Consider the following 20,582-nt stretch of genomic DNA (forward strand, 5'->3'; position numbering starts at 1 on the left):
AGACCCAAATCTATAATTTCAACACACACTCATGGCCTCATGTGTGTTGTGCAGCAGACACTTTGCCAAACATATGCCCCCAGAACCAGCCCTCAGAAGCAAAAGTTAATCTGCGAATTCAACAAAGCACAGTGCAGCTGTTTGTTTACTCTTTGACTTTGATGTTGCACTTCAGACTGTCATCAGTACTCCTGTCCCTGCTGGAAAAAAACACAGCAGAGACCAGCATGGTTTTGTTGTGCTTTCGTGCTGGACTTGCGAAACAAAACAGCCAAGATTCAAACTGCCGAACCTTCAGTCACAGTGCAACCCGCTTGACCAGCTGCTATCACCAGTTTCAGACTGGTCCTGCTAAGCGGCTGTGGCTAAGTTCATAGAACGAGTTTGTCCAGTGACCAAAGGTTTGGCTTTTCAAATTTTGGCTGCTCTGCTGTTGCATGAAAACACTACAACACTACTTTTTTTGCAGGGCTTTTACTTCAGCTGCCACTTAAAAGTGATCCAGTATTTTTCCCAGCTCAGCTTCAAGTCACTAAAAACTCTTGGGGAGGTACTATGTAAAAAGTGCAGACTAGTCTGCTCACACAGATGTATTTTCAGAAATACATTCACAATAAATGTATTTACTTGGCTGTTTATTTTCACACTTTCTGGAGACCCAACTATTTGTATACATGCAGTTAAAAATATTTTTTGGGGGTCACAATATCTCCCCTTTTCACAACAAATTGACAATGTTTATGATTTACATGTGGTATGACAAAATGGTAAGATGAATGGAAAGAAGGAATGCTAAGGCAAATTTTATCTATGTATAAAATACAATGTTACATGTGCTTTAAGACAATGGTCTACACCAGGGGCCACCAACGTGGTGCCCTCGGAAGCCCTCAAGGGCCTCATGAGTAGATCGCGGGCATGTTTCCAAAAAAATCTTACCAGGAATGGGAAATGGTGATTTTCTAGGAATGCTGTAAAAGTGATCATTTTGAAATTTTCTCTGGCAGAGATTTATAAAAGTGTCGTCTATTGATAGTTACAGTAGTAGTAGTATAAATGTGTTCAAACAGGTAGTCCTTCACACTAATCTGTAGCCAACAAGTAGCTCTCAATTTCCAAAGGTTGGTGACCCCTGATCTACACAATGAAAGGCATACAAAAGGCAAGAAAGGTATTATTTTCTGGCTGGGTGCTTCCAACGGCTCTTCACAGTATAGTTCTGAATTCATCAAAAATGAAACTGGGGACATGGGCTTCAGCCACCTTAAACAAACAAACAAAATTAAGGATACAGTTACAAAAAATTAACTGCAAATGTTTCATTTTCAAAATTTGCGAGTGACTTACCTTGCGTGACAATTTAGTATATTTTACATAATCTTCCAGGAACATGAGTGCTCCCACCACATCCGAGGGCATGTCGGGGATCTTCTGACTTTAATTGGGGAAAACAAGGAATAAGATGAAAGCTCGTAACTGAATTCATTCCATATTTGTATTCACAACAAAACAATCATAATTAAAAACTACGGACTAAGGAAACTGAGCCACTTTGTCTACCTCCTTACCTTGTACACTGTTCCATGATAGAGCGGATGAACTGACCAATGAGAGCCAAGAACTGGTGTGTGTATCTGGAGTGAAACTGCTTCAGAAGTGTGAGCAGGCCAAGCACTAAGGGAGGCCAGTCAACTGGGTCGGTGGATTTCCTGCATGTCATTCCTGTTAGAAGTCCAAGCAGATTCGTACACTATTATAATTACTCTGAGTAATTAATAGGTTTCATTAAAATGGAAAAAAGCACATGACACATACACTTATAAGTAAGCAATTTTCCTTTTTTTTGTAAGAAATACCTCACATTTAGGGATTTTTTTATTTGCAATATGCTCCTATTGAATTGTAAGTAAGAGTAATCTGTAAAATGTAGGACCCATCATTTAATAAACTGACTGACAGGTTCTAATTCTGAAGGAAATAAATTGAAACCAACCTTGGTTTCTGCTGTATTGAAGCTTAGGCAGCTGTGCAATTATGAACAGGAAGTTGAGGATGGGAAAGAAAGGAAGGCGCTTTGTCGTGATGTATATCTGTGAAAAACACAAACATAAAAATCTGAACATTCTGCAAATTGATTTGAGGTAAACCAGAATGATCACAAGACCACATCATTTATATTAATCTCCACAAACCTTATTAAGCGGGTTGTGAATACCCGCAGCTTCCAAATAAGCTGTGATCTCATATAAAAGAGTGTTGTCCTCTTTTGGGAAGGGCAGCGACGGGTCCTGGTAGTGGGCTTCAATGTCTGCTAGCAGCGACCTGGAAGGATCAAAAATGCAAAAGAACATAGATGAACAAAAATTGTATACATTAACGATGACCTTTCTTGGAGTCACAACACCACAGCAGTGGTAAAGAAGGTCCGCCAACGTCTGCACTTCCTGAGAGTCCTCAGGAAATTCAACCTGGACAGGAAGCTGCTGCTGGCCTTCTACCACTCGTCCATCGAGAGCCTGCTGACGTACTGTGTCTCCACCTGGTACAGCGGCTGCACTGAGGCGGACAGAGTGAGGCTCCAGAGGACAGTCAAAACAGCGCAAAGGATTATTGGCTGCCCTCTCCCCCCACTGTCGGACATCTACACCGCCCGGTGCCTCAGAAGGGCTCTCAACATCGTCAATGACAATACCCACCCAAACTCACACCTGTTCGACCTGTTGCCCTCTGGCAGGCGCTACAGATGCATCAAATCAAGGACCAATAGACTGAGAAACAGTTTCTTTCCGAGAGCCATCTCCATACTGAACTCTCACACACACACGAGACCACCCTGATGTGTTTCTATATGCCCTATTCAGCACTGAATTCCATTGCACTGTCTTCTTTATTTATCTAATTTATATATTTGTCTGTATTATTGTTGTATTGCACTGGAGAGGGGAGCCCTCTAATCTCGTTGCACACTTGAGTACAATGACAATAAAGGGATTTCTATTCTTTTCTATTCTAAAAGCAATTAGACTTACATTCAAATTTAGTTATAAGGTCCAGCTATGCTTTCATAGTGTTTAAACACTTGCTGCTTCGGTCTGCTTTTGCTTGCATTCTTTTTGCTGCTAAGCTCCTTATTATTTTGCTCTGGGGCTACAGTGGGCAAATGAGTTGAACCTATTTTTCAATAGGTTTGATCAGATGCCTGCCCCCGCTCAGTCTCCCCTGCTGCAGCCCCGACCAACCCCTCCTGCCTCTGCGAATGAGACCCTCTCTCCCCCTCTCTCTCCTCTCCCCCTCTTCTCTCTGTCATGCCTTGTCTTGTTGTTATTGTTTTCCCAGCTGAGTGGGCGTTTCCCTCCAGCCTTACCTCCTCGATCCGTGCCGCCCTTGCGGAACAGACGCGCCCACCGGTTGCGCACCAGGCTCTGATCAACACCATGATTACCACGCTACTTAAGCCAAGGGAACGGACTCCTCAGCGTCGGAATATTGCTTATCGCTCACGACTCATGATCCCACGTCTCGATCTCGTACCTCTCGATCTCGCTCTGCATTTGCAGTAGACGCTTTTTGTTCCCTCGTTTATATCCAGCTAAGGCTACTCTCTTTTGTTTTCTCGTTTGCTCGTTTGGCTCCCTCTTGCCCTTCAGCGGTAAGCAATTTAAGTTCTATGTTCCTTGCCTTTTGCAAGCGATTTCTGTTTTGCCGTCAGTTCCTTTTTTCCTGGCGTGACCTTTCCGCCAGCGCGTTTAGTTCTCTAGTTGTCGGCACCCTGATTGTATTGATTATATTGATTGGAAAATATATACTATTTGTAGCAATAAATACCTTTGTAAACTCGCATCTTGCTGTGTCTGCAATTTTGGGGTCCACTCCGCGACTCCCAGTGTTCGCTGGGAGGCGCGCACAACACTCTCCCCTCTCTCTCTCCACAGGCTTCAGTTCCCAGCCACATCAGACAACCACCACTTCCTCCTGCTCAGCCTTGTTCCTCACAACATCTCAGGTGAAGAACCAGCTGAGGAAGATGAATGCAAGGAAGGCAACGGGTCCAGATGGGATTAGCTCCCAGCTCCTCAAATCCTGTGCAGACCAGCTGTGTGAAATTATCCAGCACATGTTCAACCTGAGCCTGAAGCTGGGCAGAGTCCCCCAGCTGTGGAAAACATCCTGCCTGGTTCTGATTCCAAAGACCCCCCCATCCGAAGGAGCTCAACAACTTCAGACCAGTGGCGCTGACGTCTCATCTGATGAAGACCCTGGAGAGACTGGTCCTCGTCCATCTGCGCCCCCTGGTCAGCACCTCAATGGACCCACTCCAGTTCGCATACCAGCCTGGCATCAGTGCGGATGATGCCATCATCTACCTGCTCCACACTTCACTCTCCCACCTGGAGAAGGCGGGGAGCACTGTGAGGATCATGTTCTTTGATTTCTCCAGTCCTTTCAACACCATCCAGCCCACTCTATGGGGAGACAAGCTAGAGCAGGCGGGAGTGGCCCACCACCGCATCACATGGATCCACGACTACCTCACAACCCGGCCACAGTACGTGAGAACACAGGACTGTGTGTCTGACGTGCTCCTCTGCAGCACAGGAACACAGCAGGGAACTGTTCTGGCTCCCTTCCTGTTCACCCTCTACACCGTGGACTACAAATACAATTCCTCCACCTGTCACCTGCAGAAGTTCTCTGATGACTCTGCGATTGTCAGCCTCATCACTGACGGAGACGATCGGGAGTACAGAGGGGTTACTCAGGGTTTTGTGGACTGGTGTCAGCAGAACCACCTCCAAATCAACGCTGGGAAATCCAAAGAGCTGGTGGTGGATTTCTGCAAGCGTCGGCACTCTCCACCTGCACCAGTGAATATCCAGGGAACAGACGTTGAGAGGGTCTCAACCTACTAGTACCTGGGTGTTCACCTGAACAATAAACTGGACTGGAGCGACAATACAGACGCTCTCTATAGGAAAGGTCAGAGCAGACTCTTCTGACTCAGGAGGCTGAGGTCCTTTGGCGTTCAGGGGACACTCCTCCGGAACTTATATGACTCTGTGGTTTCACCGGTCATTTTCTATGGAGAGGTCTCCTAGGTAGGAGGCATCTCAGGCTGGGACACAAAAGAGACTGGACAAATGTTAGGTTGATTTCCCCATTGTGGGACTAATAAAGGACATCTTGCATATATAAGTTATCCCATATTTTACTCTTTTTGTATTACAAAAGAATTGTTCCGCAGTGTGTCCTATGTTTGACCATATGGATGAGAAGACTTCAAGAGATGCGGATGCCTAAAGACTGGAATCAATAGCTGCAACATCAAAGGAGGTGTGCCCGAGACACACCTTTGAAACAAAAGGACTGAGACTTTAGTGTGAGAGCATTAAAAGGCATATCTGCCTTGTCAATCAGTTAACGACTGCCATTGATGTCTGTTTTTCCTCTCGTGTCTGAAATGTTTACATGTTCCTGCTGGTGCTCCCCCCTACATTCTTTAGTGCAAATTCATTGTATGTTAGGGAATTCCCTGATAAAATAGAGGGCTCGGCGGAGTGTGCTCCAGAACGAATTTGGAGATGTAACTGAACACACTTCCGTTCGTTCTCCTCGCAAGTAAAAGATCAACTCTTGTCTTCCTTTCATTCATTTTGCCTGTGTTCAGTGAATGCTTAGGTGATTAAACCTGACAACAAACTAGTGATGAGGGCCAGCTCTGTCCTGCGCTGCTCCCTGGACTCTGTGGACTCAGTGGGGGGCAGGAGGATGACGGCGAAACTGTCATCAATGCTGGACAACCCAGCCCACCCACTCAATGACACTCTTAGAACACTTCACAGCTCCTTCAGTGATAGACTGTTACACCCTCGCTGTACCAAAGAGAGATTTTGCCGCTCCTTCCTGCTGGCTGCTGTCAGACTTTTTAACAAGAACATTAGGTCAGGCCTACAAACGGGTGGGCATTATTGCAATTGTGCAGTCCTAGGATGCAATACACACTACTACTGTGCTTCATCCAATGCTGTACTTAAATAGTGACCAATGCTGTATTTTGTTTACCATTATAGTATTCTTATCATTACAGTACTTTTATCATTGCAGTATTTTTCTATCGTTGCAGTACTTATACCATTACAGTACTTTTACCATTGTCGTATTTTCTATCATTGCAGTACTTCTACTATTACAGTGCTTTTATCATTGCAGTATTTTTCTATCATTTCAGTCCTCTTACCATGACAGTACTTTTATCAGTGCAGTATTGTTATTATTGCAGTATTTTCTATCATTCAGTATTTTTTTACCATTGCAGCGTTTTTATTTATTTCCCCTCTGTACCATGGACAGACATTAGGAGTGTTTCCTTACACTTGTATATGTTGTGAGATGTAAGTGTGTATATACATCGGGATTTGTGTATATACGTATATACTGTGTAGAGTGGCATGCTTTTTATGAATGTCTGCTGCTAATGTTATACATTAACGGCCACATTACGCCGCCGCCTCTGTGTGATCTATATCTTTGCTGCTTTAACACTGCAAATTTCCCCATTGTGGGACTATTAAAGGACATCTTTATCTTTATCTTTATAATAAGGAGCAGCCCATCTTACAGATGTTGGTTGCAAACAAAAGTAATGTGTGTGGATTGAAATAACTTGTTTTTGTGACATTCAAGAACATGGAAGGTGGCAACACTTTGCCAGTAGGAGCTTTAACATCGCCACAGGCATGACTGGTAAATCACATCTACCACATTTGCACATTGACGGCTCCCAGAATGCATTGTGTGGTGCAATGCATTTAATTAATGACGTTATAAGGACGTTGATACGTGTCATGTGTTTGTTAGCAGGAGTAGAATTGGTCAGATTTACACATATACATTTGATTTGTGCAGCAAGATGTTTTTTTTTCTTTTCTTTTTTTTTTATATATGAATCAAACGTGATTTAAGTTTGTATGTAAAATAGTGTAAACAAAACACATTGAAAGGAAGGCTTGCATATTGACGATTTCATTGAAATGTTTGATACACATTATGTTCTGAGTGTATTAAGTTAGGTATAGAGATTACTTCTATACAACTAACATTGACCATTTGGCAAATTTAAGGTGGCTGAAGTATAAAAATAAATACAACCCGACCGAACAATGACTCGCGGGCCAGATTAATCCCGGTTACAGGCCTGATCCGGCCCCCGGGCCATATATTAGGCAACCCTAGTTTTGAGGATAAATCACAAAAAAATAATTAAATCAGTCGTTAAATATAAAGGGGGCTACAATAAAGTAAATTAGGATTTTTATTTTATCTAAAATAGAGATTAAAATTTTGACCCAAACACACATAATTCACATTTGACTTCGGTGGCAATTTTTATTAACTACAGCTATTGAATCATAGACGATACAAGATCCTATTATATAGCAAGCCTAAATGCAGTTCGATTGAAAAAAAAAACCTAAAATCATAAATGCATGGGAGGTAAGAGAGAAATGGGACATCTAATAGATGAGCATGAGAATGCATAATGATGACTCTAGTGACGTTGGATACATCAAATTTAACCCCAAATGAGCAGCAAAGTCGGCACCTACATCTGGTCAGCGGGGTCTCACTTTTTGATCAACTGGAAGGGACTTCAATTGCAGACGAGAAAATGAAAAGAAACAGCTGGAAGCGGCAAAACAAATGCTTGGTAGGGTTCTCGTGTGGCTCGGACCTTGTGCGGTGATGGTGGTTGTCAGGAGGTGAGAGGTCTTTCAGCAGAATGCGTAGTCAGAGAAACATGGAAAAGTAGTGCCGAAATATTTTAGGGAGAACTTTGAAGCCCTTGGAGTGAGCTTTGGAGAGAATTTATTGGAAGTGAAGTCCGACCGAAGTATAAGTGCTTTTAAATCCAGAATAAAAACTATGATTTTTCCCCATTCCTTTGATGAAGTTTTAATTTTAGGGTTTTTAAAATCAATTTCATTCTTTAAGTAATCTTGAGACACTTTGTGTATGAAATGTGTTATATAAATTAAGTTGCCGTGCTTTGCCTAAAGTAAATTTAATGTTTGAAGCAATCTATTCACAGAAAATGTTAAAGCATTACAAAACCCAAGATGTAATACTTTTTGTATTTTGTTCCATGCAGCAGTGTGAAGCAGAAAAATAAGCATTGGACTGACTTGTTAATGTTTTCGAGGGCAGCCGCCAGATGTTTGGAATCAAACTTGCAGGAGTAGTTCAACTCATTAGCAATTTGCTGTCGAAGAATTTGCATTTGACCAACCTACAACAAACATTCAACATTAGGTTAGGCATTTTCTTCTTATTGTAAAAAGAATTATAGCTCTGTTTATTATTCGCAAACATGAAATTACCACACGTAGTACTACCTTCATGATGACCTCCAAATATTGCCCCCAGATTTTAGGTGTTTTGGCTACAGCACTGGCATATACTTTGCTGGCATTACCTATCAGAAAAGGAAAATACATTCCATATTTTTGTCACATAATCCCCCAAAATATCCAAGGTGTTTTTTTCAATTATTACCTACCCACAATGCCCTGAACTGGACTGACAGCAACCAGCATGGCTTTAAAGACCTCTAATGCCGCTTTATCCTTCAGAATGGTCTTCTGAATCATTGTCAGGAAATTCTAAATGAAGATGCACACATATTGAGGTCCACATTCACTGGAATGAAGAACTGAAACAATATATATTGTACACTAACTGCAGTCTGGAAACTCATTACCTGTAGCTCCTTGACAATCATAAAGCACAGCAAACGGTCCAGTCCATTGAGGCCAAAAGTTCCCAAAGAGCTCTGGATCTCTGAGAACAGTCTGTTGTTGGTCACTTCCTGGTGGCTCTTCAGGTCATACCAGGTGTTCATTTGGTCAATGTAGCACGTTAGCCTGTGAAAAATATTTAGGTACACATTCATTTTGCTGCAACATATGACTTAGCTTTTTTTTTTTTTAATCAGAAAAACATCAATTATCTGTAGTTTCTAGGTCTCATGTATCCATACTTAGGATCCGTGATTCTGATAATTTCTCTGCAGAGACGGCCAATGAAGGTGGCAGACTCATCCACAGAGGGAAACTTGGGGATGGGAATGTGAGTGGACTGGTACACACTCTGCCAGTCTTGGATCTGATCAAGATCAACAACAGAAATAAATAATCTACTGATATATGCTGGAAAAAAATTAGTGTTGCCCTGCCATTACTGAATCCAACCTTAGCCCTCAGAAAACTGTTGCATTCTTGTTCTACGTTGTAGTTGATGATTCGGGACACTTCCTCCTGCCAAATTTTAAGGCCATATATACTGACATAGTCCTGGATGTACTCAAATGACCTGTAGAATCCGTCCATGGTGGCTGCCATGTCTTTTAACTTGGGCATCAACTCACTGGTCTGAAATAATTGAGAATGCACTATGAACAACAACATATTCATATTAACATTATAATATCACATATAAATCTGATGCCTAACCTTAGCCTTAGGGTTGAAAATCAATCCTTTGTGCAGAGCATAAGCGACCCTCTTCACCAGCTCCTTCCTGATGCCATCCTCCAGAAGTTGCTTAGGATCCACCTAAAACATCATATCAAATACTGCACGTTAACTTTGCACAATGTATCAAAGAAGTCTGTGTCACAAGTTTAAATATATGCCATGCACGAACAAGCAACCTTGATGATTCCAACTAAAGTGGTCTTCATCATCAAGATACCCTCGGTAAAAATGGAGATGTCATGGGTGAGCTTTGCCACCTGTCATGTGAAAGCACAAAGACGAATCATTAATGCCAAATGTTTATGAAAAAAAAGAATAATAATGAGTAATGAATGTGTTCTTCTTTGATCGTTGTGTTCCTAGGGAAAAATTGCTCCAATAAGAGCTGCAGTGTGATCACATTCATATTTCCACAAGAAAACATCGTTAAGCCTTTTTGAATAATTCAGCTTTCAATTTTACACAGTAGATGTGATATGTGTGAGACCATTACAAACTAATCAGCATCTGTACTTCATAGCGCGCCGCCAGCTGGGAGTAGTCCTTCAATTTGTCCTTGTCCAGCCGTGTGGGCACCTCAATGATATCATGGATCTGAAGCTTTATGATCTTGGCCAGAGAGGTGAACATGCTCTCTGGGATGATCTGCAGTACCTAAAAACATCAGGTAAAGACAGTAAGTAATGAAAATTGATACTTGAAGCTGAGAAGAGAAAATGTAACATTGAAGAAATCACAAAATAAAATGTAAAATACTACAGGAAACAGTACAATTAGAGTTAAGAGCTCTAGGTAATTATTTGAATGCTAAATACAGAACGTATTCAACCTTTCTGACATAGGCCACCAATTCTCCCGAGTAGAACTGCGAAACACTCAGCAGGTCAGCGCTGTTGACTTGGTTGATGCGCAGCAATGGAAGGTCCAAAGCCGATGCCAGCTGGTCTCACAAACGCAAAGAATTGATTTTAAGATCATTGTTTGGAAGTGTCAAACAATTCTAGTTATCCATGCAGACGGCGTAAAAATTGGCCTCACCTTCAAAAAGGTAGCTCGCAGTTTTGTGACCATGGATGAACTGACACGGATGCTCTCTTGCATAATGGATGTGAAGCTGCAGGGTAAAACATGCGCCGGGTAGCAAAATGCGTGTTATAGGAAAAGAAACTAATGAAATCTGTTTTTCATAACAAACACGGTGACAACGCACACAGCACCTGCATCATCTGCTACCTATATACAGATGAATTAATAAGACATTGCAGAGTATAAAATCAATTATGTATGCGACATTCCAGGAATGGAAATATTAGGTGTTATTTTTTTAACTTAAAACTGTATGAATGTCATTTGTCACTCACTGTGGCATATGTTTTTATCATGTATTCGAGAGTGCCTACCTGTCAATGATCTGCCAAGCGTATGACAAGTCTCCCACTATCTGCATTGTAATGAGAACCTCTTCCTTAATATTGATGGTGCGAATCATTTGATGGAGGAATTTTCTTGTGTCTGCCAGAAACTGACAGACCTGCAGGTTAGACTCTAACTGGTGGAACTCCTGAACCTGGGGATCAAGCGGAAAAAACTGCATTCATAACATGTATATGTAACAGGGTTCTACATTGACAGTGGCCAGTTGCCCCAGCTTCAAATGAACTTAACTGACGTTGGCCGGGCTGGGCCAAAATACTATTTGCAAATATAGTACATATATACTGTATTGTATCTGGTTGATCGTTAGCTTAGTGAAACCAATGATGTAATTCAAACTCCATATAGGAAGAGAAAAGAGAGAGTATGCCACGCTTAAAGTATATGTTTGTTGTGAAAGGAGTGCTCTCTCCTGTTTTTCTCCACTTTTGGACAACTTATAGTCTTCAATTAACTTTATACGCAGTTTTTTGGAACGTGGGAGTACTCAGGGAGAGCAGTACTCCGGAAAAAAAAATACATTACTCAAGAAGATCACCCAAATTCCCCAAAGCAGGGTCTGTAGCTGAGATTTTAAACAAAGGGCCTCTCGGCTGTGAGGCAGCCCTGCGAACCACAGTGGTGCATAATCATGTCCATCAAACAGATAGCAGGTCACAATGTTACAAAAGTAACAAAAAAATATTATATGATTCTATTTTGGAGGTTCTGCTCAAATACATTTTCGTGCTCACCTCGACAAGAGCCTGGATGAGTTGGACCGTCTTCCTACCAGCAGCTGTTGAGTCCTCATAGTTCAAAGATTCAATCTGTTTTGAGATTTCTCTAAACCAGGCTTGTAGATTTTCTGTGAAGGTGACAGAACACAAACATTAGGTCACAACAGTAAACTAATCATCGCATTATCTTTTATTATCTATACACTTTTGACAATTTTATCATCCATCCATCCATTATCCGATTCGCTTCTCCTCACGAAGGTTGCAGGCGTGCTGGAGTCTATCCTAGCTGTCATCGGGCAGTAGGCAGGGTGCATTCTGAACTGGTTGCCAGCCAATGTCAGGGCACACAGACGAACAAGCATTCACACTCACAATCACACCTAGGTACAATTTGGAATGTTCAATTAACCTACCATGCATTCTGCCTAAAATATAAGAAATCATTTTTGTGCTCATGAGACATGATTGCAATAATCCTCCCACTCTATACTTGCTTGTGAACCGAACTCACCGTTCTTTTCCACCCTTGTGAGCGGTTTCACTCCAGAGAAGACTTCGGCCAGTTCGGTCATTCTTTCTGAGCCCTCCTTCTTGTAGCTCTCCCATTTGATCTGTTTCTCTGACAGCATCTGCTTGAACATCTGGAGAAGGACCAGCACAGATGTGCAGTTGATGAGGAAGGATTAGTCAGGTGAGTTATATAATGAAAAGATTCTATTTGTGTCATCTCCTAATTAACGAGCCATATGCTACCATGCAGTATGTTAAGAAACAACAGAGCGGATAACATGCTGAACAAGAAACTCAGATTGTGCTGATCGCTCAAAAAATTTCTCTTGTCTGTCCAACAATTCCTGCGGTCACTAGAGCACCAACATAATTATTTGTTTTTTCTTTGTGTGCCCGGGGATTGGCTGACAACCAGTTCAGTGTGTACCACGCCTAGTGCCCGAAGACAGCTGGGATAGGCTACAGCACGCTCCCAACCCTCATGAGTAGTAGCGGTACAGATAATGGGTGGATGAATGGATGATTCGCAGCGCCATGTTAACCATAGCTGTCTGAGATGTAAACGAACTGCATATGCACAATGACTGTCTGCAATGCACATGGGCGTTAGTGGTAATCCGGGTCATCCGTGACCAAAAACAGAAGCATTTGTGGGTGTGTTTCATGTCTAAACCGTGTTAATGGTAGCAACAAAGTCCAAAAGTGGGCCCATTCACAAAAATACTTAACACAATGTAAACTTTCATAGCAGCATGGCTTTGGAAGTTTATCTCTCAGTCGAGTTGCACTTCCACATGTTTCCTTTCTGGTCACGAGTCACGAGTGCGCGCACCTGTCTTCGGCTGCTCGTTTGTCTTTATCCACCGGGCGAGTAAACGCAACTATGGTTTCGTGCACCACCACATGAAACACTTGCACCCTTCTCATGGAAAGACTTTCCCTGCTAGAGGGACGTGTCCGCCAGCTAGAGCACAACAATGTGGTAAGCGTAAATGTGGCGGACACGACTGTTACCACGGGTTGTAGCCAACCTGCTAGTCTGGTTAGCATTGGCCGTAAATGGCCCAACTAATCGTGGTGGGCCTGTTAAGACACATAGCAGTTCCATTCCAATTCGGTCTTCTGGCTCGCGCACTTTAGTTATAGGTCACCATTACCCGCAACATTAAGTTTGAAAATCCAGCCACAGTAATGTGTATTCCTGGGGCCAGAGCACCCGACATTGAAGCTAATCTTATGGGGCTGGCACGCATGAGACCTAGACACCAGCATAGTGCAAGCAACGCTAGCTATTCAGATATAGTGATACAAGTTGGCTCCAATGATACTAGTATGAAGCAATCAGAGATCACAAAAAAAAAACATAGCACGGACTTGTGATCTCGCCAGAAAGAAGAGTCGGCATTGAGGAATTGTCTCTGGCCCCTTGCCTGCGAGAGGCAATGATTGAGAGGTTTAGCAGATTATTCTCGCTTAATCGGTGGCTGGCTAGCTCTTGTACTGAGCAAGGACTGCAGTTTGAAGATAATTGGCCTTCTTTCTGGGGCCGACCTGACCTGCTGAAGATGGCCGGCCTTCACCCTAACTGGAAAGGCGCCATCACTCTTTCCAGAAACAGATTGTTTGAGTTTGAGCCTTCCATGACAGTTCATATCAGAGCAGGTCGGGTTGCAGGCGATTAGTGAGCCTGTAAGGATGGGTATGGAGTCTGTAATTTCTCGCCGCGTTTATAGTTGCTCGAGGTACAATACGGGACCTAGGCAATGCAATCGTATTAATATTATGACCAGGAGTCCTGTTATGCGGAACAATTAAAATAAACCTATTTTATTGAAACTCGTTTTTTTAAATATTAGATCGCTATCATCGATTTAATTTCTGACATAAGGACAGTCGAGTCTGGAAGCGAGCTGTAGTTAGCACACAAAGGCTACCGTGTGCACGCAATGTCCTTGTGGGCTTGCGAACGTGATGAACAGCTCACGTTCCCTTAAGGATCTCTGTTGCATGGACCCACAAAGTATGCATGGGATGGGACAGCCACAAATTGTACAGTTAAAAACGATGGTCCGCGAGCGTACTAGCTTACAAGCTAGCAGGCGGACCAAGAGGGCCGTCCAGTTCCCCACCACCTTCCTCCAAGCATCGCGCCTGGGTCCACAACGCAGACAAAGAAGGCTAAATAACATGAAACACATAACTAGCAAATAACGATTAAATTAATAATCGATAAATCTGTCAATTATTTTGGTGATTTAAAAAAAAAAAAGCTTTAATATCCACCTCTATAACCTTGATGGAAATACTAAGAATTTCTTGCCCTTGAGTAATATTGTAAAAACGCTCACCTCCTTGAGGGTAAATTCGAGCTGCGCTGCATCGAGTAGAAGCTGAAAGAGGATCTTGGAGTTGTACTTGGAGTCAGTAAGCACTTGGTCTTTGATCTGACGTAGTTTCTTATTGTTCGGGTCATAGGCTGTTAGACATTGACACATTCTTGTCAGCAGTACATCAATATTGTACGTGGTAAAAAAAAATATTTAAGTGGACCGAACTTAAAATCTTCAAAGCATTTAGCATGTTTGCCCCCATAGGTAACATTGAACACTACTGATGCATTATTTATCTTTTTGGTAAGCTATCTAAAGATAGCTGAAAACAAAGAGCAAGCATAATTAGTATTACCTGACTCTGCAGAATGCAGCATCAGCCAGCGAATGGCAACATTGCAGTCCCTCAGGCAGTTAAGCAATTTAGGAATGTTGTCCAGAATGATCTCTTCTCTTAGGAAACCTTCCTTCAGCAGCTGCTGCACCTGAGGCCGAAGGGTCTCCATGCTAGTACCATAGCGGGTTGCCTAGAAACATACCACCGTTACGTTAATTATCCAAGTTTCAAAGCTCACATATTCATATATTCATATTGTACTTGTCAGTCAGTACCTGAGTGGCACTGATGTAAGTGCAATTTTATTGTACCTGTTCTTTGACGTTAGCTGAATCGAGCGTATAGTTGAGGGCAGTTTTAGCAGCTTTGTATGGCTCCCAAGACTCCACCAGATTCACTGTGATCCCCATGTAGATACTGATAACCTGTGGAGGGACAAGATGAAAATGGTTCAATGTCATAATTTGATCAAACACCATGAGGACATACCCTATTGAATTCGGAAAAATAACTGATATATTTCAATTATTGGCAGTTATTATAATTCAAAAGGTAATAATTTGTCGCTGTCCTATGAAAATAAAACATGTCCAATTTTGTCATTTTTTAAAACGTTCATGTTAAAGGTGATGTCTGTAACGTAGAAACATTGAGGTAAAAATGAAAAGAAAAAGAAAACAAATGTGTTTTTCGCATCATAGTGACGAATTGTTCCAAAGAAAAACATTTTTCTGAAATAATATTTCTCGTATTTTTAATACCAAAATGTCGTTACCATTAACAAATGAAATGTCATGATTTGCAACAGGTTTTGATGCTAATTACAATTTTGGATACGTAGGATTTTTCTCCTATGGCTTAATATATGCATTTTCCATGAAAGCTAACAAAAATGTATCTTAGAGTCATAAGAGTTCTTTTTTGCGTTTTTTTTTGTTGTTTTTTTTTAACAAATAGTCCTTCGATGTAACTCAGGTTTTCTTAAAGGAGTACAAGATCCAAGATGGACCATTTTTCACTAACAAGCTCGGTTCCTATATTTTTTGATCAGGAAACTGAAATTAGTTAGCATTTTCATTTTTATTTATTAATTTTGGAGAAATTAGGAAATAAGCGACGACTTGAAAAACACCTACTTTTAATGCCAAAAAACAAATAAAAGGCCTCAGTCTAACCACAGAAGATACCCATTGACAGTCATACCCAGTTGTCAGGGAAGTACTTGTCCACGATCTCTCTCATCTTGGCCTGCTGGGTTTGCAGTATGGACGGGCTGAAGTAAAGGCAGACATACAGCATGGATGCCTGATTAGCCAGTGCTGTACTACGATGTTCTGGTAGAGGGTAAGCAGACACCTTTAAAATGGGGAGAAAATGTGTATTTATAGAATAGAATAGAATACAGCCCATTTACAACTTTAAAGGTACATTGTGTAAAATGCACTTACCATTTAGTAGTGAACTAATAGAATGCAATGACCTAAGTTTGAAGCACGTGCTTCGGTGCCTTAGAGAGACCACAATTTGCAAGCCTATCCTATATATTTTCACCAGAGGTGCCACACAAATATTATGACCAATTACTTATACTATTCCCTCAAGTGACAAAGTAAGTGCATTGTATATGTTATACATGCTGTCATCATTGAGCCAGCAAATTTGTGATTGGGTAATTGTCTCCTTCGGGTGTCCATAGCAGAAAGATGGCGGTGAAACATGTTGTTGTACCATAAACAATTACTAGAACTAAGATTCTATAAAAAAAATGTACATTGATGTGATAGAACATTTTTGGGATATTATGGAAATTAATAGTGCATTCCTAAAATGAATGAACATTGAAAAATCCAAAATTTCTACATACTCTGCCTTTAACGGTTTAAAGTATCAGTCCAGATGGCACATTTTTCACTAACAAGCTCAGTTTTCATATTTTGTTTTAGGATTTTAAAGATCCATGCCCGCCTGCTGGCTGCTGTCAGCCACTGTCTACCTTCTTCAAATTGACACGACTATAGTGTAGCTAAATGTCAGAAATATAACGAGTTCGTGTGCACATTCACAAACATGACATTCTGATTTATAATGTGTTTGTGGAATATGAGCTTTGCAACAGAATCCACCTGTTTTTTTCATCTCAGGGGGGCAGCCATAATGCCTGGAACTAATGAGCAATCCTTTTAAGGCAAGTGTTTCTTACTTGGTTGTAGATGTCGTCAGAGCGCAGTCTCCCAATGACCATACTAATGAATGTGGCACTAATGGGAACCCTCTGAAAGTAGCTTTCTGGGTAGTTGCTAGGCCGACGGGCTCCAGGCTGGGTGGAGAAGCCGGTGCTGCGCAGGAGCTTGCAGATGTCGTCCATGTTGGAGTCAGCTGAAGACCTTGTGGCACTGAAGATATAATACATGTCATTTCAAAACAAAGTAGTTATTCATATGAATAGGTATGTGCTCAGCACATACTGGCGTCAGGCTGAAACCTTGTACCTCCAAAATACAAAAGCCACTTTTCAGGAAACTCCCAAAAAATTAATTGTATTCAAACATTAACATTGCATCATTTAGGAGAGCAATCCATTTTCAACACTTTAGATTGGTCAATAATTTATAAAGATAAAACCCATACATGCTAGCGCATGTTTTAGCGTGCATGCATGATAACCTAAGATGTGTTTTGACATCTCTGCACCCAATAATAGACTGCGCCCTATATATGTGTTAAATACAGAAATAGCACTCACACCTGAGATTGCAGCCTTCAATACGGTGCATCCTTTGGTCGTGAAAATACGGTATGTAAAGTAAGAAGCTCGGTCAATATGAAGCCCGGAGGAGTAACAGTAAATATATTCCGCTGTCAGTAAGGTCTAACATTGATCTGTAACTTGAGCCAATAGAAAAGGTGTGTGTTTATTTGCATGCAAGTGAATGTGAGTCATAAATCTACCTGTATCTGTAGTAGGAGACAAGCATTCTTTCTCGGACATCCCCTTCAATTTTTTGGTCAATAACAAGCAACATAACACCATACAGGTAGAGCGCCTCACACTGGGAGAGGGAAAGAAAACACTTTAAACTTTCTTCTGTAGTGTCTTTCTAAATAGTTCCAAGCGCAACATACTCAAATCAGGCTGCATATCAGTGGCAAACAACAAGATAGCTTTGGCGTGAACTCAGTATAAAGAAATGCAAAGTAAGCTTTTACAACTGTTTCATCACTTACAAGTAGCTGTTTTCCGTCCTCATTTAGAAGCACAGTCTCCAGGGTCTGCTGAATATAAACACCCTCATGTAAGTCATCCAAGTATCTAGAGAGAAAATAAACAAGACATAAGATTCATCGTCAACATCTAATTTTAAACTCAGTCATTCGTTTGCGATGAAGCGCAAGTCAAAGAGAACGTAATGTTTACCTATTCAGATCCACTATGTATTTGTGGACACTCTCAAAAGCTAGATAGAATCTTGAAAGAATCTCAATGTTGTTTTCTCTAAACTCTTCATCCAGGTCCTGAAGATCAGGTTTGGCCTCCAGCTTTCCCTCATAATACTCTGGGCCCTAGAGAATCATGAGTGGTTTGAGAGAATGACACAAACATTTTAATGAGCAACGCATTTCACACACAAGAAAACTAATGTGCTGCACATAATTAAAACACAACAACATTTAAAGGCATTTACAAATAAAATAATTGAAGTAAAGACATTAAAACACACACACAAACAACAGAATTTAAGACAATTAAAAGCAAAGTAAAGATAAAAAGTATATGTATTTGTGTGTGTGTAGAGAGAGCGAGAGAGAAAATTGCTTAAAATATGTATCAATGTAAAAACTAAAAGAATCAATTTGCAACGCCATGTTAACCATAGCCCCTCTTCTCATGCCTTTGCTGTAAACAAACTGCAAGCGCATTTTGTGTATATTACTTGTTTGACACTAGGTCTGCCAAGATTAATGGACTAATCACGACCACGTTGACAATTAAATGTTACTAGACTATGCGTCGGTTATATTTATATTTAATTATTTGGCACTGTGTTTTCCTCTGAAAAATTTTTCATCTCCTGGTGGCTGTTTGCATGTCTACAACGCACATGCGCATTAGTAGTTATCTGAGTTATCAGTGATATAAAACAGAAGGATTGTGGGTAACTTGATTTTCATGGCTGTGTTAGCAACAGAGTCCGAAAGCGCAATTGACAAAATTATTTAATACAATATAAACCTCCCTTTCATAACAGCATGGAGGCAATAAACTAACATCTACAAAGGTAGCACGTTGCGGCTGATGCCCAACTCTGACATAAGGTTCTTGTGTGGGGTTTGAATGTTCTCCCCGTGGCTGTGGCCGTTTTCTACAGGTCCTCTGGTTTCCTCCCACATTCCAAAGACATGAATGGTAAGTTGATTGGACACTCTAAATTGTCCCTCGGCGTGATTGTGAGCGTGAATGGATGCTTGTTTTTGTGTGGCCTACAATTGTCCGGCTCTGTCCAGGGTGAACTCCACCTTCTGCCCGTTGACAGCTGGGCCTTGTGAGGATAAGCAGCTCAGATAATGGATGGATGGACGGATGACTCCATAACAAGTCCATACCTTAAAGTAGCTGAAGTCACAGATAATGTCTCCATATTTCTGCTGATCACTCTTGTCTTTGAGTCTGAAGACTGCAGGGATGAAGTCAGAGAGGCGCAGAAGCTCGGCAATGATAGCATTTCCCCTGGAAACTATCCTGAGGATAGCCTGACCGCAAAGGTTGTTCTCGGCCAAGAAGTCCACCATAGTGGTTGGAGGAGATGACGAGGATCCACACCTGAAGGTAATCGGAATGTTTGAATACAGCGCTTTTCTTTTGTTTTCTTTTTTTCTGTAATTTTATTTTTTTTTTCAAATTACAGATACAAGACACGTCATATTAGCAGCAACAATGCACTTTGCTACAGTCTTCCATGTGTATACTACTACTTCTTTAATACCAAATACGAATCCACACTAGGTCCTGTGCTAACATGTCCAAAACTATCACACCATTTGAAGTAGTGATTATGTACCGCACCTCTACCATTAAACGATGTACAGAAACAGGCACTAAGCTAATGGGGAAAAAAATGAAAATGTTCTACGCTCGATTAGCTCCCTCCTTCAATGCCAAGCTAACATTAAGACAGAAACTTCAATTAGCTTTGATGCTGCACACAAATTCATATAAATATATGACCCACATCACGTACCTTGATATGCGTCAGTGCTCCAATACAATGTCAGAAAACATGGTAATTTTTATCAATTATCTCTGGGATTTTTTTTTTCTCCCTCCTTCACACTGTTTACTTCCTCATGACCAACCATGTGACCACACCATAAGGTGCGTTTGTTTCATTGCAAGCAACGCGCCGGGCGGGAACGGAAACGAACGAAACACAAATTGTTGTCTTTTTTGGGGGGGGTGGAGGGGTTGTTTTTTTTTTGTTTTTTTAATAATAATAATCTTAACATTTGTTAATTATAGAAACTAATAAAACACATTCAACCATTTTAGAAAAACAATATAATGAATTCAAGTGGTCGCATCTTCCATTTAGCAATGACAATGCTTGGTTAAAACGTTTTTAAACAAACCTAGAAAATCATTCATATACCTTGAAAAACTACTGATATATTATTCCGTAGCATTTGATAGCTCTCGTTTCTCTGTTCTTGTGAAATTGCAGTT

General features: G+C 41.2%; 1 protein-coding gene across 1 annotated transcript; it reads right to left on the reverse strand.

Moving 5' to 3' along the window:
- Positions 1–618: 618 nt before the first annotated feature.
- Positions 619–20,245, reverse strand: washc5 (WASH complex subunit 5). Its single transcript, XM_088306430.1, has 29 exons — positions 20,101–20,245; positions 19,466–19,682; positions 18,279–18,424; positions 18,089–18,173; positions 17,813–17,913; positions 17,064–17,256; positions 16,067–16,219; positions 15,175–15,288; positions 14,882–15,053; positions 14,545–14,672; positions 12,198–12,327; positions 11,699–11,811; positions 10,931–11,097; positions 10,569–10,644; positions 10,360–10,470; positions 10,044–10,184; positions 9,707–9,787; positions 9,507–9,608; positions 9,246–9,425; positions 9,035–9,159; positions 8,756–8,918; positions 8,555–8,657; positions 8,391–8,470; positions 8,181–8,284; positions 2,193–2,322; positions 1,994–2,090; positions 1,569–1,722; positions 1,348–1,435; positions 619–1,263 (listed from the first exon to the last, which is right to left on the reverse strand). The coding sequence occupies exons 2-29, from the start codon at positions 19,649–19,651 to the stop codon at positions 1,207–1,209; spliced, it is 3,480 nt and encodes a 1,159-aa protein (XP_088162556.1). The 5' UTR covers positions 19,652–19,682; positions 20,101–20,245; the 3' UTR covers positions 619–1,206.
- Between the last annotated feature and the right edge of the window lie 337 nt (positions 20,246–20,582).

This window comes from Idiotropiscis lumnitzeri, chromosome 10, assembly GCF_059441095.1.
Source record: "Idiotropiscis lumnitzeri isolate Australia: NSW breed Sydney's pygmy pipehorse chromosome 10, RoL_Ilum_1.0, whole genome shotgun sequence".
Lineage (NCBI taxonomy): Eukaryota > Metazoa > Chordata > Actinopteri > Syngnathiformes > Syngnathidae > Idiotropiscis > Idiotropiscis lumnitzeri.